The following is a 24,403-nucleotide window of genomic DNA, read 5'->3' as shown; positions in this document are numbered from 1 at the left end:
AAATTAATCTCTTCTGCTTTAACGTTTTGGAAATTATTTTTGATATTTAAAGGTGAACGTAATGCTTAAAATGGGAAGATGAAGCCTTTACGAACTTGTCATGGTTAGTTTGTGGTCTGTGTTTGGACATAACCAGATAAAAATGCTAAGCAAGTTTTCAGGAGTGTTGTCCTCAATACTTTTTTCATAAAAAAAATACAAACAAAAAGTACAAGTTGTAATAGGTTGGGAAAATAAAGCTTCAATATGATCAAGTGTTAAATTTGGAGAATAGATCTAACCAAGTATGAATAGCTTACGTGGAAAAAAAATGTGAAGATCTGTAATTACTGGCGATAACGCTGGTTGTCAAGACCTTGTTTAAAGTGGATCTAACTGCTGAATGCTATATCCTATGAGCACGTTACTGTGCATATTTGTGTGATCGTCTATTGTATCTACACTTACCTTGCAATTCACAGGGACTAGCTTCATTTCATTACCTAAAGTGTTTGGCACCCTCCGAAATATTCATACCAGGAGTAGGGTTGGGCATCGAGAAACCGGTTTCCAAATAGCAACCGATTGTTAACGGCCGGTTCCAGAACCGTTACGAAGATGTTTGCATTTTGATTTTTAAACGCCCGCAGTAGTTTGTTTACGCGGTTTGCTCTGGTTGTTTACGCAGGGTTTGTATCGTTCAGAACGCTCTGTGTGCGCGCGTGTGTGTGTGTGTGCGCGTGTGTGTGTGTGTGTGCGTGTGCGGCTACGGTTTATGTTTGGTCCGGCGGAGTGGAATGGAGATATGAGCGAATCACCGGTAAAAAGCCCAGTAAAACTCAGGAAAACAATCGCCAGGAATAAAAAAGTTGCTCCCTGGTAAAGATAGTAGCTCTAACAACAGGTAAAATGATAAACTGGTGATATTGCAGCCTGTAATGTGCCTGCCAGTCGATGAAGCCTGTTCCAGTTGGGACCTTTGTGATTGAATATCCTAGTTACATCACAGCAACCAAATTACACTATATCAACTAAGTGAATTAATAAAAAAAATACCTGTTTAACAGCTTTTTCAAATTAAAAAATTATCCTGTGAAATCTGTGACCTGTTGACCTGCACAACTCAAAGAATCGGAATCGAGAATCGTTTAGAAAAGGAATCGAAATTGAGAATCGAATCGGAATTGGTAAAATCCAAACGATGCCCAACCCTAATCAGGAGTTCTGATGACTTCAATGTCATTGAAAAAAGTAATAAATCAAGCACCCAGTCATGCAAACTATTCCTAAGTGTCTTTAACAGTCGATATGACCAGGGATTAGCAAATGACGCGCATATGTTCCATGAATTATTGTGTTTTCCTGTTTTATTATTTGCATATACTGATGAACATGAGCGATTACACTGCGTTGGCTGCAAAAAAAAAAGAAAAGAAAACAGTCTAATTTTAATTAGAGGGACACATTAGTTTTGAAAGCTTAATTGAGAGACTTAAACCTGTTTCACAGAATCTGGTATTTGCATGGTTTGAATGTTCCTTGCTTTTGAACTCATTATCCACTTTGAAATGTTATCATTGAACATGAAATAATTTCTGGTTTTATTGTGTTCCAGCCCTACTGGTAGAATACGCTACTTCTATGATAGATCTGATGAAGAGGAAGAGGGAGAGTAAGAAGAAAGTGGGACACACTTCTCCTACTGATCGAACTACAAATACAGCAGCCAAATGAAAAGATGAATGTGCTGTGGTTGGGCTTGAGAGACCACAGCAAATGCCCCAACGTCACCCTTTCACACCACTCAATGACTTCATGTCCAGTATGCAGATCTGACCCAGTTTTGGTCAGTTAGACACAAACCTTACCCACTCACACACACACACACATCCCGTGTTACTGGCACACCTGCACTCTATTTTGCTGGGACAGGAAGTGTTGTGCAATTTTCATGCACAGCCGTGGACCGCACAGCTGTGCCATTATTGGTGGAATCCCTGCTGCAGAGATCACTGAGCTTTTACAGCCTTCTTCTTTCCTTCCTTCCTATGATGTTTGTGAATCAAACACAGTGATGATGATTAATTATTTCTTTACATATAGCACACTACACTATGTATCCCACAATAAGCTTTTTGCTTGGGTATGTGTTTATTGTTTTCTGAGAGCAATGGTAAAACGTTTTCCGTCTGTGTGAGAGACAGTTTGAGACTCCTTGTGAGCAGCTGTTGCTTTATAAACTGTTATATTCTCTAGCGAACTATCTCCCATTATGAGGTTGGAGATCTGCTTTAAAGGCCTTTTACATCATCACAGTTTCAAAGTTGGCCTGCATTGTTGGACCATTTGGTTTCCTAGGAGCTTAAGGCTCATTTGTGGACGCAGCTTTATTCCAGTGTACTTTTTATGTGGCCAAGTGAGCTTCATGCTATTTCGAATGATGAAACGGGGTGTGTGTGTGTGTGGTGTTTTTTTTTTGGCTTTCTGTGCATTAATTGTTTTCTGAACAGTCCACTCTATCTTCCCCGTACCACTTGTGTTCTCCACGGCAGTCTTTAATAATAATTTGGGGAAATCAGATAATACCTCTCCATACCATCTCTTGGTAACGCCACTACTAATGTTGACCTATGCAAAACTATGTGCTCAATTACAGCTCAACAATGTCAAGTCTGTTTAAAAGAAAAAAAACACAATAAATGTTTGTTTTTCAACTTCTTCAGATTAATTTGGTTTGATCAAGATTTTGATAATTAATTTATTTTAAAGACTTCCTTACTTAAAAAGCCCACTGTTTGGGCACCATTCAGGGTATAAGTTCTGCAATGAATTAATATTTAAAAAGCACACGCTAGCTCAAGAATGTCAATATACAATTCCTTTGAGTCCAACAAGGTGTAAAACTATTTTTTTTTAATTTATGTAATTTACCATGTACAGCTGAGATTGGCCAAAGTTGTCCAACATTATTAGTGAATCCTGAGCAGATCCTCTGATGGTTGATGGTTTTGATCATCATGAGAATGGCTAATCCAATTATCCTTATTCACTAAAGCTTTATCATAAACACAGTATGTACATTACTATGTGAGTGTCTGTCTGTCTGTGTGTGTGTGGGGGCTTTCTTTGCCTTTGAACAGGAGTCACCTGTATTTTCACATCTGCCTCTTTGATGCCTCGCACCTCCTTTTATCTCCGTAATATTAGGTCTTTAAAAGCCATTGAAAGTGTAGCAGCTTGACTTGACATTTGGGGCCTTAAACATGTGGGAAGTGCGTAGTTTGACCCCAGCATGTTTGTGGTTTTTAAGTTAATGACAACTGTGGATTTATCTGGCTTCAGATACCGAATGCTGACTGCACACAGTATTTATAAATATGAGTATGATTCGAGCAAGCTTTGAAGATACCTTCTGTTTATTTTCATTATTGAATAAATTGACCACTTGTTATACATTTTGCAATGCGGTTTAATATATTGTAAATAAATGATGGCAATTGTTTTAAAATGCCTAAGTGACTTTTTTGTCTTTTCTTTTTTCCCAACAAAAGTGTGATTTTCCTCTGTCTGCACATGCTCTCAAAGGTCAACACTACAAGAAGTGCAATATTTTTAAGACAGCAATGTATTTTTTGTTATTGTAATTCAATAAATGAAACACTATTTTAGGGAGGATATAAAAAGAGAGGGCCACGGGGCAACCACCACCACAGGCAGAAAGCACACATCCGTGCAGTACAGCAGCCCCCAGCCTAGGGGGCCAGCAGGTAGCAGAACAGACCCACCAGGCGGCCGACAACAACCTGAACCATCACCATCGGAAAAGCGAGTGCTGCCTCCCAGCAAACAGCAACACTACAAAGTGCCACGCAATTCCCAGCGCGCCCACCCCCCTCACCGGTGCGGCAGGCCGCCCCGGGCCCACACACCGCGGGGACCGCCCCCAAGGCAACCAGGAAACAAGACAAGCACCAAGCCACACCCGAAGAGAAGAGACAACCCAGAGATCCACCGCACCATCCTGAACAGAGGGGTTGGGCCCCCACCTGACGGGCCCAAATGTGTAAACCTACCCACCACCCTGTTATGGTACCTCCATTCCCCAGTGGAGAGGCACTTCCCTATCCCCTGTGTGAATGTGTGAGATGCAATTAAAAGAAAGGGGATGGAGGGGAGCGGTGATCCCCACCCAACCTTTGTGTATATATGTGTATGTGGTGCAATAGCTCCGGAGGGTGGAGGTGGAGGTTGTATACCCTCCAGGGGTGGTGTGTTGAGGTGAGGGTGTTGATTAAAATTAAAGGGATTGGTAGTGCAACTTGAGGTGGGAGTGCTGCCACTACTTAGTAGCACAAGCGGCGGCCCCCTCCACCCCTAGCCCCACCATCCAGCCCCCCAAGGGTTGAGTATGAGTGTGTGGTGCACCAAGTGATCGAGCCAGACCAGCTGGGAGTGAAGTGTCCATGTAGTAAAAGTGTGATTTCTAATTGATGCATATTCTGACTCATCTTCCAACTCTTATTCGTCTTCCACGTCAGCTTTCTTCAATACAGCTGAACTAACTTATTGTGTTAATGCTGCTCTACAAAATCATTTGAATTTGAGATTCAACTTTACAATGCAAAATTTTGAGTCTATAATTTGAGCCTAACATTTTGTTTTTCAAGGCTTTTAATAAAAATGTAACATCCAGCCTTCGTGAACACCACTGAGTTATGAGCATATGTTGCCTGCTTTTTTTTCCCCTGTCCTTTTCTTCGCCCTACAGCATCCTGTCTATTCTCTTGAGAGTACCAGTGTTCCATTTACATGAAAAGTTACTAAATTTTATGATCCCTATGTTCTTTGTCCTGTATGTAATCCTTTTGTATATCGTTTTGGGTTTTGCCATGTCTCATTGTTAAGTGTGACATTTTATTACATCAGCCTGTCTCGGGACAACAGATGGAAATTAGCCGTTGGCTATAATCTGGCATATTTACATTATTTTGAATGTTCATAAATATGTGTTGTCCCTACTTAAATAAATAAATGTAACATTAGAATTTGAATATGACAAAAAATAGGGATTGTTGCATGAGGCTCTCGTAATATTCACTGATGGGGTTATCAATAAGCTTTGGTAAGATAACAGTGAGAAGGCTGTAGTGACTTAATGCACAATGTGATTTGTAGACAGATGTATACTGTTCATAGCAAACAATGGAGTTTATTGGTTACACTTTATGTGGATCAAATTCTTTTGAAACTGAAAAAAGTTATCAGGCTGCTTCTTGTGACAGTGAACCTGTTCATGGCCAGAATGTTTAATCTGTCAGTGGTTGATGTGGCTGTGCCAATTGTAATATGTCAAAACTCACTGCAGCATTTTGAGCTTCTTCGTGTGAAACTACACAATCTTTGCCTCTGAGCATTTAATATACCACAATATCAAAAAGTAACAAGAGAACTGAGGGCCAATATGTCAGCCTCTATTATAAGCTGGCCACTGGCAAATATCATTTTATGCTTGTAGGTGTAGATTGAAACAGAACTACATGTGAAAATATTATGTTTTTATCTGCAAGTTAAGAGAGTTTAGGGGGCTATTGTCTGACTTTAAAATACACAATTTATAATGTTCCCACTTCAGTGCTAGAATAAATATATGTAAACAGTCTTTTTTTTATCACTTAAAATGTTTTTTTTATCAGTTAAGAACATTTATTTAATTTCATCATTGTTTTTTCCCTTTGTGTCCCACCCACATGTGCCTAGAGTATGAAGAATTTGTTCATAATACCAAGCACACATTGTGATATATGAAACCTGATGGAGGTCATTTCATGGTTCCTTCTGCAATGAGCTCACTTCAGTGATGACAGCAGATGTATCACTTTTTAAACAAATCAATCTCCCGACATGAATTCTGCTTAAGAGTGCACTAAAGAAATAAGACGTTTTAGGGATTCCACTGTTGGTCATTTTTATTGTTCATTTAATGTCAGTCAATGTATCATCATCATAGCTGATCTCCACACGCATTGGTCAAAATCTGTGTGAGTTTCTTAAACATATCACCAGGAATAATCTAAACACAACAAACTCATCTCATATTACTTCGTTACTGTCCTGTAATAATTTGGTCAATCGCTATTCATTCAGAAGTACCAACGACTTGAAATTACCATGTTCACTTTCTGATCTGCACAGTGACCATTAGTGCCTTTGTTATTCACTCCACCTCTGAAACTGAGTGAACTGAATCACTCTCAACCTGCTGGGAAGTTACCATGGCAACTGCTGTTCGTGGCCTCTGACACATGGCTTGAGAGCACAGTGATACATGGACCTTTGGTAAAAACAGGATTTTGCCATCATGTTATCATTGTGTGGGTTGAACCTACAATAATCAAAGTTCATGAATGTGTAAGACTAGGGAAATTGTTTTGTATAGCGCATTTCATACACAAGGCAATTCAATGTACATTACATGATTAAAAAGTGCAACAGAAAACATTTAACAGTTGAAAAATAAAAAGAACATTAAAATCATCAGTAAAAACATTTGAAATCCATCCATCCATTCATCCATTTTCTTCCGCTTTTATCCAGGGCCGGGTCACGGAGGCAGCAGTCTCAGCAGAGATGCCCAGACCTCCCGATCCACGCACACCTCCTCCAGCTGTTCTGGGGGGGCCCCGAGGCGACACCAGGCCAGCTCAGAGACATAGTCCCTCCAGCGTGAACATTTTAAATCAACAATAATTTAATTAAAAATCTCCCTTTCAGTCATACGCATTTCTTTAACTTTGATTTAAAAATGTTCACATTGTACGCTGACTTCAGCTCTGCTGACAGTTTGTTCCACTTCTTTGCAGCAAAACAACTAAAAACACCATCACCATGTTTACTGTGGGCTCTGGTCTCCACTATCTGACCTGTGTCCATAGATCTAAGAGACCTGCTGGGTTCATACCTGACTAACATCTCACTGATAAATTCTGGACCAAACCCATTCACAGATTTATACACCAGCAGCAGAAGTTAAAGTCTATTCTGAGGCTGACTGGTTAGGACCCTGGCTGCAGCGTTCTAAACCAGGGGAAACTGGTCCATGCTATAAACCTTTCACTCTGGAGATGTTCTTTAGGCGGTAGAAGCTTTTTTTGTGATTGATTTGATCTGACTGCTGAATGTCAGATCTGAGTCAATCAGAACACCAAGGTTATAAACTTGGTCTTTAGCTTTTAAAGATCGAGACTCAAGATAATTGCTGATAGCAGTCCTCTTTTTCTTGTTACCAAAGACAATCACCTCCATCTTATCAAGATTCAGTTGAAGGAAATTTTCTTTTTCTATGCAGTCACACAACACCTCTAAGGGATCATGGTCATCTGGGTTCAGTGATAGATATAGTTGTGTGTCATCTGCATAGCTCTGATAATCAACCTTACAGTTCTGTAAAATGTGTCCTAAAGGAAGCATATAAAGGCTAAACAGAAGGGGTCCAAGAACAGAGCCCTGAGGAACCCCACAGGACATTGGAAATCTGTCAGATTCAAAGTGTCCAGCGCTTACAAAATAACTTTGCTCCTCCAAGTAGGACTTAAACCATTGTAGCACTTAGATCCAATAGAATGAGAACAGACACTTTTCCTGAATCAGTGTTCAACCTTATGTCTTTTATCACTTTGATAGGAGCAGCTTCTGTGCTGCGATGAGAGCAAAATTCTGAATGAAATTTATCAAATAATCTGTTGAAGGTTAAGAAGTGTTGGGTGAATTCAATTCACTTGGCCATGAAATGAAGGTTGGCAAATTGGTCTATAGTTAGCCAGATAGAGGCCCCTCATTCTCTTTTTGAACAGAGTTTTCACAGGGATTTTGGTACAGTGCCTGATTGGAATGAGCAGTTAATTATCTGACCCAAATCAGTCACAATTGATTTTACGACAGTAAAAACGAGAAATCAAAGTAAAATAGAGAGCAGTCGAATTAATCTAGTGCAACATTGGAGCGGCCATTGAGGGTAGTTTCAGGCAGTTCATTTCTTAAACTGCAAGAATGTTCAGATGAAGTAGTAAATAGGTTTGGAACCTGAAATGCAGTTTCAGTTCAACACCTAGCGTCTGAATAGCTTTCAAATCCACCATTATATATTATATGAATATAGTATACAATATATAAATATACAAATATAAATCTTTTATTCCTGAGATATTTTGCGAATGATGATAGTATTGCTGGATCCCTTTCTTAAAGCTGATGTCCAGAGTTTCTGAGAAACGTCTCGATGTCCCATCAACTACCAGAAGCCACGCCTCTACTTTTCTGCATGCACATCGTGGTACACAACAAGGTCGCTTTGGGTTGCATTCATATGTCTATAGGTCAGGTAAAAGCCAAAATCATATTCACTTGTTTGCTGTTGTGACGCACGGCCTTGTTTCCGTGCACAGTTCCGCATTCATTTTGATTGACAGTCTCAACAGCAGGAAGTCAAAGCCTATTGACTGTACGCACTCAGCGATCGTTTCCATTTGTATAGGGGTCTATAGGACGAAGGAGGGACTTGTATATAAATAACCACCAGCAGTAGACCATAGTAAAAGACTAGTTAGGTATTTTTTAGCATTCAAAAGAATCATACATAAACATAGATTTCTCAGAAAGTCCGGATATCAGCTTTAAGCTGATATTGTATTCCAGGGGTCACCAACACGGTGCCCGCGGGCACCAGGTCGCCCGTAAGGACCAGATGAGTCGCCCGCTGGCCTGTTCTAAAAATAGCTCAAATAGCAGCACTTACCAGTGAGCTTTTATATATATAGATTTATTTATTTAGCTATTCTTGTTTAAATCACACTTACATGTAACTTAGAAATGACAATACATATATATAAACACTTAAAATGTAAAGTGTTTTTTGTGTTTAATACATACTTGCCAACCCTCCCGATTTTCTCCTGATTTCTGCCCGACATTGTCCGGGCGGACCATCCTTCACTGAGCGTCGTTTCCAGCCGGACAATAATAACGATTACCCCGCATAAGAAGAGGAAGAAGACTCTTCTTCCTCTTCTTATGCGGTGTAATTATATTATTGTAATAATAATATTGTTGTCATAATAATAACGATTACCCCGCATAAGAAGAGGAAGAAGACTCTTCTTCCTCTTCTTATGCGGTGTAATTATATTATTGTAATAATAATATTGTTGTCATAATAATAACGATTACACCGCATAAGAAGAGGAAGAAGACTCTTCTTCCTCTTCTTATGCGGTGTAATTATATTATTGTAATAATAATATTGTTGTCATAATAATAACGATTACACCGCATAAGAAGAGGTGTAATCGTTATTATTGTCCGGCCGGAAACGAAGCTCGGTGAAGGATGGTCCGCCCGGACAATGTCAGTGAGGAAATCGGGAGAAAATCAAATCCAACCATGTGTAGGGAAGTGTTTCTGTTATGGTTATAGCCGTTGTTGTAGCTATGTTTAATTTTCCTTTTGTTGATTATTTTTATTTCAAGCATACATTGCATAGATTGATGGATAATTTATGCAATGTATGCCTTTTTTGTTTAATTTTTATGTTATTTATTTTATTTATTCTACTACTACCACCATTTACCATTTGCACGGGTACTGTGGAATTTGTTCTTTACTTTATATGTGTTTTTCAAATAAAAGAACACTATGAAATTGAATTATTTCATTTTCTCTTTAAAAAGCAAACTACCCCCCCCCCCCCCTCTTTTGAAAATCTCCCTAATTATTATTTAAGTGTGTATCAAACTGGTAGCCCTTCGCATTAATCAGTACCCAAGAAGTAGCTCTTGGTTTCAAAAAGGTTGGTGACCCCTGTTGTATTCTATGTTTGACTTGCTCTATGAGAAAATGAAAGTTGTCCATATACAGACTTTCTAGAAGGCACCATACAGTCACCTCTGGAATGTGCTCTTGTTATTCTATTGTTCCTCTTTCCAAAACGTTTTGGAGAGGTGGAGCTAACCCATTAAGGAGTGTTTGATAAGATAGTCATAGAAGCCATAGTTTCTACAGAGATGTCAGAACAAACCACAAAAACAAAATCCAAAAACAGCAAGTTTAATCCACATAGCTTTATTCAGGGAACTGAACTCCCCTCGTACAAGCTCAGTCAGTGGACAAAAAGAAAACACCTTCAGAGATTGTTTAGAACTTTATAAAAGAATTCAGATCGAGGATAAACAAAACATTCAGTACAACAATGATGATGCTGCACACTGTAAAAGTGAGTGATAACAAAAAAAAATCACTTCAACTATTAAATGCTCCTGTTAATTATATACACATGAAATGTGTTTGTCACAAATGTGAGGAAATGTCATTTTGCAAAACGTTTAACAGCAAATTATCTTCTGTTTATGCTCTATGAGGCCTTCACTATTGATCTGATTGATCTGTAACTGTACATTATCTGATAAAGAATTGTTCCTCTCTAGCAGCTTTAAAATCAGATTTTTTTTTTCTTTAAAATTGTTAAAAGTATCTTTAAATGGGCAGCTTCAGATAGAACAATTTCAGCTATGGCCTTGCACACTTTACTTTTTATTATATATTGTATTTTACAAAATGTAAGTAGTTCTTATAAAATTGGGAAAGTGACTAATTTGAAATAATTTCAAACAATTTGAAATAATTTGAAAAAAAAAAATATGGTGTTTGATTGATTTTATACTTAATTACTTGTTTTTCAACCCAGCCTTTGTTTTTGAAAGTCTAACCAATAATGTATGTATGCAAGTGACTCATTTCATATTAGTAAAGGTGTGATCTGATCATTTTAGACATGTAAAAGCTTCTTATTTAAAACCTGAAGCTGTTACAATCAGATGATTAACACTATAGTGCAGACTTGGTGCTGCCCTGGAAGCGTCTCAGTCTGAAAGGTGACAGGTCATAGGACGGCACTTCTCCCAAGGCGAGCTCACTCAGGAGTTTCCCAATGATTGGCCCAAACTTAAAGCCATGGCCTGAAAACAAGAAACAGGTCATTACAGTCAGTGAGAGGAAGAAGAGAGTGAAACAAACAGCTAAATAATTCACTGACATATTTGATCCCATCATTTCTCTTTCTCTATAGCTGAGCTTGGAAGGAGGAAACACGCGCACACACACATACACACACTTCTGCAGTCACATGCAAGCAGTTGTTGGGGAATAAAAAGTCTTTATTCCTGGTGTGCAGGAGCAAACTCATCGGTTTGAGCAGAGAACCAAGTGTTGTTGTGATTGTACGAGCATTACATGACCATGTGGTTGTATTCCTTTTTAATCCTCTTCAAATGTGTGATCAAACACAGGAGCAACTCATTCTCCATTTAATTCATCCCACACCTAAGGAAACCTGTGCCGATTAAGAGAGAACCTGCACACCTGAAAGGAATTGGACCAATGACCTGGATCCCCAGAGGCCTCGATTCATCACGCATACACACAATGTAACATAAAGCTGCAGTGCTACGTGTCTCTACACATCACCACTAAGTGAAATGAGATGTGGCTGTGGCCTAGCAGGTAAGAGAGCGTCTCCAGTCCAGATACAGACCACTAAGTGCCTTTGAAGCAAAGATCTGAAAGCAAACTCTGAATGTCAACAGTGCTTGAAGCAGCAGCACATGGTCACATGACAAAGGTCCCAAAGCTCCTGTGGATCCAGGCTTTGAAGTCAGAGCGGCTTGGCCATGAGAATTTACATCTAACACACAGCACAGGATGACCGTTGCTATGGCAACACCTACAGTACTTGCTTTAAAGCACTTGCATCAGGATTTAATGAGAAATGGATGGTTCACTTCAAAAAAAAGAGAGGATGATATAAACTCTTTGATTGATATGAATTTCTTCTGTGCTCTTCAGAATAGCTTCAGTTTTCTTTAGCCTACAGCCTGAAAACCAATCAGGTGTAAAAACAAGGACAGCTCAGACCTGCAGGACTGCAGTCTTTCAGAACCAGGTTTGGACACCCATAAACTAGGACGAGCAAACAATGTTTGTGCCCATGAAGCAACACTGCGTCATCTGGATTCATTTCATTTAAAATATAATGATGCCGCAGATGGCTGCCTCAGTGTGTTGGTGCGTGTGTTCTTCGCACCAACTGCCAAGTTAAAGACCTTGTGCTGTTTTTAAACTGTACATGACGAATAAACTCATTTCTGATTCTGATTCTGATTTAGTGAGTAACATTTTATTCTGATTGACAACATCTTATCCTCCATTTTCTTAAACTTCAAAAATCTTTCATTATTATGGCCTACAGCTGATGAAAAACAAGAGAAAGATTGTATATCTGTCTTTTCAAATGATGGATTATGCACCACTTTTGTCCCAGTACAAACATGCTAGTTGCTTTATCTGGAGTCCATGGATTCAGATGCAAAGGAATGTGCTCTAAAGTCAACAAGAACCAATGCCTTGCTTAAGAACACAAGGGCACATGGACTACTTGGGAATTAAACCCAACCTTTTGAGTACTAGGAGACAACCGCTCTACCAACTGAGTAGCTTCATTAACTTTCAATAGGAACAGATTTAACAGCCTGTGTATTAACAGCAACAGTCTACTGCTATTAATATTCATTGGTTTGAAACAGTGTACCTCTGATCTTTAACTCAGTCACTTGGTGATACAGTGTGACAAAGACATTACTACACCAATCATCGACACTATTAATATAGCCTATATGTCATTTTTAGGAAACAGCTTCATCCTTCTTCTAAAGGAAGAACCAGCTGCTCTGAAAGCAAACACCTGGAAGGAGAATATTAATTACCTTAATCATAAGGTGACAGACATTGTAGGGACACCCCAGGAGTGTAGCTCAGTTTAGAAAGAAACAACGAGAGGTGGAAAATGTTGACCAAAAGGCAGGTCCTTTCATTTTGCCCTAAATTGTCATCAGTAGATAAAACTACTAATTTACATCACTCTAATCCCATGTTCCTGTTGGTGAGTAAACAATCCACGTTTGGTGAATCCTTCACAATGACAGGAACAGCAGATGGATCAAAAAACTACATAAACTGTCTCAAATCACATTATCTGTCCAATGTAGTCTCCTTTACTGTGGACATGTTTCAGCATTAACACAATGGTGATAATGACTTAATTATTGTATGAATATAAAATAAAGTTTTCTGGTTTTACATAAATCAATAAAATATTGTCTGTTTTGTTGGTTTAGTGGCTCCCAGACTTGTTTTGTCCATAAATAGTTTCTATTATGCTGCCAAAGGCCTGAAGTGTGATGGTGCTATAGAATAACTGGTTTCAGCTGGAGTTTGTAAACTGACTATAGGAGTTTATATATAAACCTTATATATATATATATATATATATATATATATATTCCTTTCTCCTCCATTCCAATTGCAAAAGAATATTAGGGAATATAATATAACAGAGATGCTAGTAATGATCATAACGATTTTGATGTAGTAACAATTATAGTAAAAATAATACAACCACAATATAGTCAGAAGCATCAAGGGAAAAATAAGAACAATAACTCTAACATAGTAATGGTTCCAGTAATAACTCTCAAAACAATAAAACAACAGATGGCCATAATGATGATTATTGCATAAGCAGCTTGTGTAAAAAGGGAAAACACAAAATAAATCAATATTTATAAATTAGTTTGTGTGCTATTGTGAGATGATGTTGGGAATGTGATTGGTACTCAGACAAATACAATATACAAATTAAGCTATGGTGTATCCAAAAGTAAAAATGAGGTTTGTAAGAATTCTACATTGAGTGGTTTGAAGGATTTGAGGGGTGGGTGTTTTATTTTCCATGGTGATGTCATCTGACAGGAGGTTTTTTGGACTTTTTTAATCTAGTTCATGGTGATAGATGTCTTGGCGACAGCTAGGCTGTGGGTAGTATTTTACAATGTACGGTTATTTGTTTTAAGTCTATGTGTGGATGTCACCTAGTAAGCAGAGGAAGGGGATAAAGGGATGTGGAGAAAGTGGACAAAGTGGAGAGTGAATGTGTGACTTTTTCCTCAAACTGTTGAACCGTGCGTGCAGTTCCAAGTGGCATGAAGCGATACCTGTGAAGAATTTTACATTGGATATTTTTTACATGTTTGGGTCCAGAAGTCAGCATTAGGAGTGATTGACAGGTCTGAGTGCCATTTCATTTGAAGGTACAAAGGTTATTTGGGTCTGAGTTATGTACATGTATGTACATACTGTATCAATCAAACAAAAGAGTAGTGGCCTATATTTTATGTGGTGGAAGAAAGTATCATGCCCAACACATTAACCAAATAAAGCAATAACAGACACTTAACAAAAGAGCAGTCTACCGTGTATGACATATGATGACAAATTAAACAGGGTGTATGACACTGTTGCTCTCTTTAGTCACGCTCGGTACCAGTGCTTTCCTTTCTCTTCGGACCATGCTTGTTGCCTGGCTACTCAGCTCTCCTCAGATTGAACACATAACATTTGCAAAATCCTCATTTAATAAGGAGGGTCTCGACCACATTTGCACGTGCATCAATTTTCTCTGCAATGTTAGTAAATCGCCTACAACAGGTGAAGTAATAGTGCATACAAAATATTTAATAGATTATTTTTCACCCTTTATTAGATCTTAGTAAATCAGGCCTTAACCCTAAAACCAAACCTTTCACTCTATTCTGCTTCTATTCTTACAAGATGGAGGACAAAGTGTTCGGATTAGAACAGGTTAGAAAACGCTAGCAAAAGACACAGGACAACAAGCCGAGGTCAGACACTAACTATCATCTCCACCAAGCTTTGCCTAAATCAGAACCTTTATGACTTTAATGTCACTGTTTGACTTTAAGGTCAATGAGATGGATGATAGATGGATGGATGGATGGATGAGTGGTGAAGTTGGACAAATACTGAAGAGCAGTTGTTGTCAGTGGACGCAGTCCTGAAGGCTGACTGTGCCTTGTGTTTCAAAGGCTGTCCTGCTCCTGACTGCAGAGTGCAGCATGTTATCAGTCTGCAGAGCTGCTGCTGACACAATGATTAGGGAGAGGTGTGTGAAAGCCTGACGTTAGCTTACACCAGCTACTCTGGATTGTTAAACGTAGTTGAGCAAACAGCTTTTTCCCTCCGCAACAGACACAAGCCCCCCACAGTCACTGTCTTCCTGCCACTGTAAATATAATTATTTATACTATCCAATATTTTCATATCTATTTCATTTATTTTACTGAAACCTACACGGACATGCTATTTATTGCTTTATAGAGTTGTTTCACATTGTGCTGTGTTGTACCTGAGAATCCTGCTCCGATCACAATGTTGTTGTATGTTGGATGGCAGTCCAGGACAAAATGATGGTCGGGCGTTAGCTGCAAAAACAGCAGAAAATGTAGAGTGAGGGTGAGAATGAGCTGGCAGGTTTTAACACCAGTGATTATGCATTAGCACCAGGGTTGGGGTCAATTATAATTGTAATTCCATAATTGATAATTAATTACAATTATGGCATAGTTAGAATTGTAATTTTAAAAATCTGTTGGTGTCGAGATTAATTAATTAAATTGTAACTCTAGATAATTACTTTGTAATTGTAATTGAGATGTATTGACTGCTTCATATGATATTCATTTAATGCAATATACATTTTTACCTAGATTTGTGTGTTTCCCTTTTGCATGCTTGAACAAATAAACCCAGCCAGCACAGTTACTTGAGTGATATATTGAGCCAGAAACCAAGAAGGTTCCATGGTCCCAGACTAGCTGCAGCTGTATGTCATAAAAGTGTCCGATTTCGGCTTCAGTTCTTTGACAAATGGGATTTTTACCACTTGTAGATCCACACTAAACATTTGTTGCTTCCTCTCTTTGTGCCAAAGCTAAAGCCTTATTTAGACACCACGTTGGTTTCAGGTTTCTCTTCAGAACATGTTTTCTCTTTCCTGTTTTTTCCTTAGAGTGGCATTTGGCTTGTGCTCTCAGACCTGGCAATAGAGGGTCTAATTCGGACCCTCATCTTCACTTTGCATTAATAGAATGATATGTTTATATCAAGAAGGTGTCCGCGGAGAATTCATCACATCATCTCATCAACATTTAAATAAAGGGAAACTCACCGTGTTGCCATGACAATCCTATTAAAATTATCAATTATAATTTAACTGGGGAACCATGTTACAGTTCTATGTACTGTTCTACACATATGTAGTTGACAATTATTAAAATGTGTTTCACATAAAGCTTTATTACATTCCACCATTTAAAAAATATGTCATTGAGGAGTATACTGACACAAAAAAAGCTCAGATGTCCACACCAAAATTTTTAAAACTTATATTTACATTGATTAAGAAAACTAACAAGGTAATCAATAGATAGGAAAGAAATTAGATGATAGATATTTGTTTTTTAGTGTATTTTACAGCTGATTTAGGACCCGTTATCATATCAGATGCTAACAGAAAGCTAACACAAGAGGAAGATTAACTTTTATTAGGTTATTTATTTCAAGCCCAGTAATTGTGATTCACTGTAATTGAAATGTAGTAATTGAGAACATAATTATACTTGACTATCAGGGGGAAAATAATAGTTATAATTTAATTGTTTTGGAAAAAATGCTGGTCACTGTAATTGTAATTGAAAATGTAATTAAACATGGGTAATTGAAAATGTAATTGTAACTGAAAAATGTGATTGATCCCAACCCTGGTTAGCACCTAAAGAGCTGAGTCTGTGCACAAGTCTCTATTGTATCTGCAACAACTCTGCACATTGACTTCTCGTTCATAGAAAACACAAGCATGTGTGATTTCTTTATATTAGTATAGCTTTAATTTTCAAAACCTTTGCACAGTCACAGGAACGATGGTTAGAGAACCAGCAAGCAAGCACAGCATCCATATTTGACTTTGACCACCACCCAGCCCCCCAAGGGTTGGGTATGTGAGTGTGGTGCAACAAGTGGGTGAGCCAGAACAGCTAGGAGTGAGTGACGTGAAGTGTCCATGTAGGAGGCCTGTCTGGTATGAGCCCGGCCCGTCCGCATGGTGGGCCATCGGAGAGGGTAGATGGTGCAGACAGGCACGCGGCACTGCGGGCCCCAGGGATGCACCAAGCAGCACAACTGGAGACCCCCGTGGCACCCCCGCCGCCCGCCGGCCCAGAGCGGCCCGCCCCGTCAAAGCAGGTGGCGGCCGAGCAGGAGAGAGGTCAGCGCCCACACAAGGGCCAGTACAGCCCCGCACGACACCACAACATAGCACCCTCCACAGGTGGGCAGCCCCGGCCCCCCCGACGAGAGAGGACGCCGTCAACCACCCTGCCAGCCACGTACCAAAAGGCAGGCGAACCCAAGCCTCCCCAGCCAGGCACCGTAACCCCACACCGACGCCGCCAGCAGAGCCCGCCCAAGGCGGCGTGGTGCCTTGCTGAACCGCGGCCAGCCAACTGCTTATTTTTTTAAACAATAATTATGCCTAGTTTCTACAGAAAGTAAAACATGCAGTAGTGATGACTGACTCCATTACATCCCGAACATGATGTGTTTGTGGACATAATAATCAATATGGATGGTGTTCCCTCTTCATGCTTTTTACCATGTTGATGGATGTTGAGGAACATCATACCGTGTACAGACAGCTCTCCACCACAGCAGGCTCTGGGACGAGGCCGGGGAGACAGCGGGAATGTAGCGCGCAGGATTTCAATGTCAGATTTGTCCGTCTGCAGGTCTCTTCGGTCTGGGTCGGTGTCACTGCCGGTATGGTAACATATCTGTACATAGAGGGCAAAATAGATAAATAATAAAACAGTACAAACCCAGGCACTCTGCAAAGAGAAATAAACTATTTAAGATAGCTTTTTTCAGCACCTGAATTTTGAAATAGCATTCAAATATCGTTTTGACGCTTTCATGAAGAGGTATTTCAGATGTTTTGATATTGAAACATGTTGTAAAAGCACCATGGAAACACTTTTTCTGCAAATACACGTCACAGAACGTGACATACCTGGTCACATGACGTGATTGTACCTGGTCACATGACTAACTGCTCTCCAAGAAACATGACGCAGTACATGTAGACAAAAAGGAGACTGGACATTTCTCAGCATTATACTTTAAAATTATTAGTGCCACATTAGACGTGAGACAACAAAGGAATACGGAGTGTTTATAAGGAGCGTCCGTCTATCTGCAGCGAAGTCTCGCGGCATGAGATGTCACGTGAGTGCGAGGCTCCTGCATAAATCAACGTTCAATGGAACACGTTTAAAGCTTTTGTTGACATTTAGAATGATCCATTTTGTTTTGTGAAAATCCGTAACAGGATTACTATTGCAACAACACATCATCAGTAGGGTAAAACAGCTTATGTCTTTAAAAAACCTTATATTTGATTCCAGAGATGTTACTGCATACTGTAGGCTGCATTAATTATAATGCTACTTGGCCCAAGTGTTGCTGAGTGATAAACCAACAAATCTCATGGGAAAGTGTGACACTGTTTCTTCTTTTTTGTGCATGCCAACATGATTTCCACATTCTTTTTTTGCTGCGTGACCACAACTGTCAGAATGAACATTTCATTCAGAGTCTGTGTTTGGTAGCCTTGGGTTCAGGTGATGAATTGCTTTGACATACATCAATTTGCAATTTGTTCCTAGCAACTTTATGCTGTGCAGTTGCTTAACACAAAAAGCAACATAAAAAAGTTATTCCCTGCAGCACAAAAAAACATGAGGAATAGTTGTTGCCACGCATGTAAAGTTACATCAAGTCTTTTTCAGACAGTGTCATGAGCTACATGTGACTGGGCTGGATTATAATAGCTGAAACATGTAAATAAGAAAGTAAATATAAAAAATAAAGTTATAGTGAAATTCTATCATCTAACAAATAACCATTGTGTAAATATAATCCACATATGCTTATACGTACTGTACTTTCTGCCATCCTTGTCAACACAGCTTTTCTACCAAAACAGTAGACTGACAAAACACTAGGATGAAAATAAATGGAATCACCAACAAAAAAGCATTGATGAAATGCTCACAAAAAATGCATTTATTCAGAAATACATTTGTTTATCTGAGGAAGGAACGAGATGTTGTGAGACTGTGGAATATGATGGTTAGCATGCTATGCTAATGTGATTTTAACATGGAAACAAGGCCAAAGAACTCAATTGTGCACAAGCTTCCTATCAATCAATCAATCAATCAATCAATCTTTATTTGTATAGCGCCAAATCATAACCAATGGTATCTCAAGACACTTTACAGTAGAGCAGTCTTAAGGACGGACTCTTCATTTTATGGATACACACATATGCATATATACGTATATACACATACATATGTATCCCACACCCAACATGAATTCATCATGGCGGCAAGGAAAACCTTCTGTTAAGCAGCAGGAACCTTGTGTGGATCCCTATGATGAACAGCCATCCACGTTATGCTGTGTTGGGTGTGTGCAGAGGAAAGGGTGGAGACAGAGCCGCTGAGACTCTGTAACTCCACACTAAGGATCCCACGGACCTGCAAGACAAAAGCCAGAAGGAGTACAGGAGCAAACACACAAGGGAAGAAGCAGACATAGAGGGAGTGTTTGAGAGAGGAATGGGACCCTCTCCGGTCCCTCTCTAACCTAAATGACCTCTCTCTTAACGCCCTCTCCAACCTCTCTCCTATAAATTCCCCATTGTTTTTTTTTTTTGCAAATGGAGTTGAGGATTCAATGAGGAATGAGTCTGACTGCACTCAAATGTATCTCCGAGCAGGACCCTGAAATACAGACAATGAACACCCAGTCCCACACTGACGTACCTTCATCAGCCCAGGGTACTCATTAGATGGAAGACCGTAGATATGTACATTAGCTTCAGCGGTTCCCACTGTTACGAAGCAGGGAAAACGTCTCTTCACATCATATGACCCTTCAACTTTCTCCTTCCAGTAGCACACATTAATCTTCTGCACCTGCAGCAACAGAATTAAATAGGATGTGTTAATTGGGCCTGCTTGAACAAGGCAAATTAACTCACTCAGTGCCATTGACGAGATAACTCAACATTTGCGTTTTTTTCACGGGGATTACTAGAAAACACCCTGGCGGAGGTCCCTCATCAATATGTAAGCTATGGGGTGTTGTAGTGACCAACTGTGCCCTGAAGATGGCAGCAGTGCACCTTTAGATAAGAGATTAGCCACTGATGCTACTGCTGGGTAGGAGAAGCAGGAAAAGAGTGAGATTATGGCACTACAGAGTGATATTGTGACGTATCCAGCAGCTCATAGCTCCACATACTAACACAGAACATGTGTGGACCTGAGTGGATTATTGATAATGTTGAGATGGTGAGATAAAACCATCAACTAACCGGGCCAAACGGGTCATCGCTGCACAAAATACTCCCAGCCTGTGAGCCAGATAGCAAAATAATAGGTGACACGTAGGAGGTAGCAGCGCACCTTTGGATGAGAGATCATCCATGCTCAGCAGAGCTCAGAGGGAGAGAGGAAAGGCGTTTATGAGACAGAAAATGGTGCTACGTACGAGAGTTGACGTTCCCAGCAGCACGCAACAGCGCACACTGGACCAGAGCATGTGTGGAACTCATGGATAGTGTGGCGATGGTGAGATAAAACAATTTAAAAAAAGGGGAACACAGTGACACTCTGCATGTCCGGGAGGAAGAGGAAGTTGCGTTTGTGCAGACTGATGGGAGAGAAAGTTGGAAGAACGCCAAAATACAGTAAGAATTCTATTCAACTCTGACCCAGATAGGTAAATAATAATAATTTTGCCATCAAAAGCCCAGTCTCAACAATGTCTCAACAATGTTCAGATGTTAGAGTTGTCACTAAAGCAAAAAAATTGCTTTAAAGTCACTGACAGGGTTTTTTTTAGAAAAAGGCTTTTTTCTCAGCTTTTTGCTCTGAAACTGAAGATTTGTGCAAAACTCTATTCAAAGGCTGATTACAAAAGAACGAAACGAGCCAGAAACAAATTCCTTTTTTTGATGAAAGTAGAGGCTTCAATCTTTCATAAGTCATAGTAGAAAAGATTCTGTGGGTCTTTAGAAATCAGTCAAAATGCTCAAAAACTGCTGGCACTGAGGGGGGTAGAAAATCTGAAAATGGCTGGCACTGAATGAGTTAAGGAGACAAGTAAACGCCATCTAAACGTGCAAAACCGAGAGTCCACCAGACCATGTGTGACACCCTGGATCTCTTTAAACTGTCAGATAACAGAACCTTGGCCATGTTGACACTTGTGTAACTAGTTTGACACACTGAAAACTGGGAGCATCTTTTGTTCCCCTATAGTTGGAAGCTCATGTTTTGGCTTGGCTCTGGTAATCTAATTTTTATATTAAAGTTATTTTAAATTATTCTTCAGGCCAATATACAGCTTGACAGTATCAATACTCCGAGCGGGGCTTCCCTCTTGAAATACAGACTATGTAAGTTTGGAAGAGACGGACCGTCTTTCACCAGGTCATGTGACCTGGAGAATGCCTGGAGAACGTTTCACTTCACGGCAGTCGCGTGACCACAGGCTAGGATATATATATAGTTCCCACGTGACGTCACAACATACGGGCATTTCCAGACTCGGCGCCATTGCTGTGGGCAGCTGAAACGAGTTAGCCTCTGTTTACAGCCAAAAGAGCACAACATGGTAGTTTTGTATTGGGTTAATGATGCACTAACCGCGATAGTTGAGTTAAACATGGATTATTTAGTAAGGGAAGTCGGCAAGTCAGATTCGTAACTTTGGGATAAGGATTGGCTCTCAGGGCTGGAGGAGCAGTCGCCACCGCCGCCCTTCTCTCCCCACCGCTGGAGTCCCGGCGCTCTGCCTTCCTTGCCGCGTTGGTGGTACTCCCCCCCACTCCCTGGCCTCGCCACCGTTGTAGGCCCTCGAGAAGTTTAGAATAAGTAGAACTTTAGAATTGCTTTCTTCTCTCATACATGAATTCAAGAATATTTACTTGTCATCCATGCTCATGTGAACACGTACAGAACTAAATTACATACCAGAGACCACCTTTAAGTCCTTATATAAATTAGAAAACACAAATATATTCAAGTATTACAGGAATCACAGCAGCAGCAGCAGAAGATTGTGAATGTAAACAAGTGTGAGTGCAAATGTGTAAATGTACAGAGATGGTTAGGGCAGTGAGCTATACTGTACTATTCTACCTGAGTTCAACAGCCTAACAGCTTTAGAAAAGAAGCAGTTCCTAATCTTCTGGTCCTGCTTGAGTAAAATAAAATAAAAATGTATGTGAATGCAGTGAAATAAACGATACTGGGCCTGTCTGCATACCTGTAAAGGCAGTTGTAAGCCAGTGTGAGCCAGCAGCGTGTTCGCCCAGGGTCCAGCAGTGATCACCAAACTTTTTGCTTGGTAAACACTAGCAGCGGTTGACACGGTGACGAAAGGGCCTGGCTTGATGTCCGTTACCTTCTCTTTGTCTCTGAGGACTCCACCCAACTTCTGAAACTGACCCTGGGGAAAAACATTGTGAAGATTTGTCTCTTAAACACACATCCAAACACTGCAGTCATTTTCATAAATTGATGGCACCGTAAAGGTATTTGACATCAAAACAGCATAGGACTGACCAAGTCTGCTAGAAACATGAATTTTAGATGCTTTTCAATACATTTGCAGAAGGTAGCTTTTTCATCTCACTTGTTTCCTCTCCACAGCCAGCTCTCCAACGTTAAACCCATTGCAAAAAAATGTTGGCTTTTTTGTTCTCAACAGAGGCCTTCAAACCAGTCACCACACTTGGTATTTTCCCACTGTACACTACCAGTCATAAGTTCAGGTCTTGGAAATGGGAGGCAACCTAATGTATTCAGCCTCACATCCAGGACACATTCCAGCCTGTTAGGTACAGTCTTTATACAGATCGTCCCATTGGCTACTGGTTAGAAGATCTGATCTGACAGTTGAGGAGAAAAATGCACTTGTGAGTCCTGAGGTCATTAGTAGGCTTGTGACAGTGCTTGGCTTGTTTCTCCTAGTTCAAAGTCCTAGACCTGTATCAGGTCTTTGTCCTACGGCCAACTTTTCCTTTTCTCATGTACTAGCTAACCTGTCTCCTGGTATATTCTCAGTGTTTATGATACAGCATTGGGATACACTACCAACTTGTAGCCATTGTAAGTATGAGTGTTTTCTCCAAGAGGAGTTGTCTAACTAGATTAACCTTAGCACAACAAGTTAGGTAGCTAGAGATCAAGTATGAAGAATAGGATACTAAAAGGCAAACCCATTTCTCATTAATATGGATACTCTGAATGAATGTTTTGTCATTATGCTTTTTATCTCTCTAATTAAAACAGAAAATAAGTTGTTAATGTGTTAAATAATTATTTACTAGTTAGCTTTATCCTGTTTGGTTGGGATTTGCTGGGGCCTATTCTAGTTTACATTTGGGGGATGATACATGATGAACGGATTGCTATGCTAGTCAGTCACAGGGAAAACAGAAAAAAAAGTGTATCAACTACACACACATACACACACGCACGCACACACACACACATTCACAGTCATTCCTCATAAAAAATCTTTGTGACTGTGGCAGAAAACATAAGATTCCAGAGTAGGTAAAGATTACTTTTTATTTATTTATTTGTAATCATTGTAATCTTTAAAAGGCCCATATTAAGCTAAATGGACTTTATTGTGCTTTAAACATCATAAAGTGCTATTTGGGCTTCATACACATACCCAAAGTGTTTTTTTCATTGATTCCGTCAATCATTAGTTAGAGGGTGATTTGCTCCTTTCTTACAGCAGGGTGAGCCCAAACACCTCGCTCCAATTTGATGAAGTGTTGCCACTTTGATGACAAATTCTCCAGAAAGCTCTCTGCCATGATTGGCATGTTGTAAACAGACACGCCCACGAAGGTGAGCAATCCAGCGTCTTTCGCGCAGTGCTACTGTAAAGTGTCTTGAGATACCATTGGTTATGATTTGCCGCTATACAAATAAAAGATTGATTGATTGATTGATTGCTATGTAAGTAAATGGACTTGATTTATTTAGCGCTTTATCACCACACTGAAACAGTCTCAAAACGCTTTACATATCAGCTCATTCACCCATTCACTCTCACATTCACATACCAGTGGGACAGGACTGCCATGCAAGGCGCTAGTCGACCACTGGGAGCAACTTAGGGTTCAGTGTCTTGCCCAAGGACACTTCGACACATAGTCAGGTACAGGGATCGAATCCCCAACCTCTCGATCAGAAGACGACCCACTACCACCTGAGCCACGGTCGTATCTTTTACAGTCTCTGTCTCGTGTTTATAAAGCAGCTTGAGCTCGGCTACGAAGTGGGTGGGAGGAGGAAAATAGCATGACATG

At 39.9% G+C, this 24,403-nt stretch overlaps 2 protein-coding genes across 18 annotated transcripts in view; one reads left to right on the top strand and one right to left on the bottom strand.

Annotated features, from left to right (window-relative positions):
* Positions 1 to 3,490, top strand: part of myo18ab (myosin XVIIIA b) — a 132,102-nt gene extending 128,612 nt beyond the window's left edge. For all 17 annotated transcript variants that reach the window (XM_028465700.1, XM_028465704.1, XM_028465699.1 and 14 more), the window contains one exon: positions 1,595 to 3,490. Coding sequence is in view for 3 of the 17 variants with exons in the window: in XM_028465702.1 (XP_028321503.1) it covers positions 1,595 to 1,655 (61 nt within the window). In the remaining 14 variants the exon portion in view is untranslated. The remainder of the gene's footprint in view (positions 1 to 1,594) is intronic.
* Positions 3,491 to 10,120: 6,630 nt separating this feature from the next.
* Positions 10,121 to 24,403, bottom strand: part of pipox (pipecolic acid oxidase) — a 36,995-nt gene continuing 22,712 nt past the window's right edge. The window contains 6 exon segments of the mRNA XM_028465500.1: positions 10,121 to 10,985; positions 15,287 to 15,362; positions 17,621 to 17,681; positions 17,683 to 17,768; positions 19,827 to 19,979; positions 22,339 to 22,521. Coding sequence (XP_028321301.1) covers positions 10,855 to 10,985; positions 15,287 to 15,362; positions 17,621 to 17,681; positions 17,683 to 17,768; positions 19,827 to 19,979; positions 22,339 to 22,521 — 690 coding nt within the window. The 3' untranslated portion in view covers positions 10,121 to 10,854.

Source organism: Gouania willdenowi, chromosome 13, assembly GCF_900634775.1.
Source record: "Gouania willdenowi chromosome 13, fGouWil2.1, whole genome shotgun sequence".
Lineage (NCBI taxonomy): Eukaryota > Metazoa > Chordata > Actinopteri > Blenniiformes > Gobiesocidae > Gouania > Gouania willdenowi.
The sequence above is the reverse complement of the archived record's forward strand: the minus strand, read 5'-3'. Positions and strand labels throughout refer to the sequence as shown.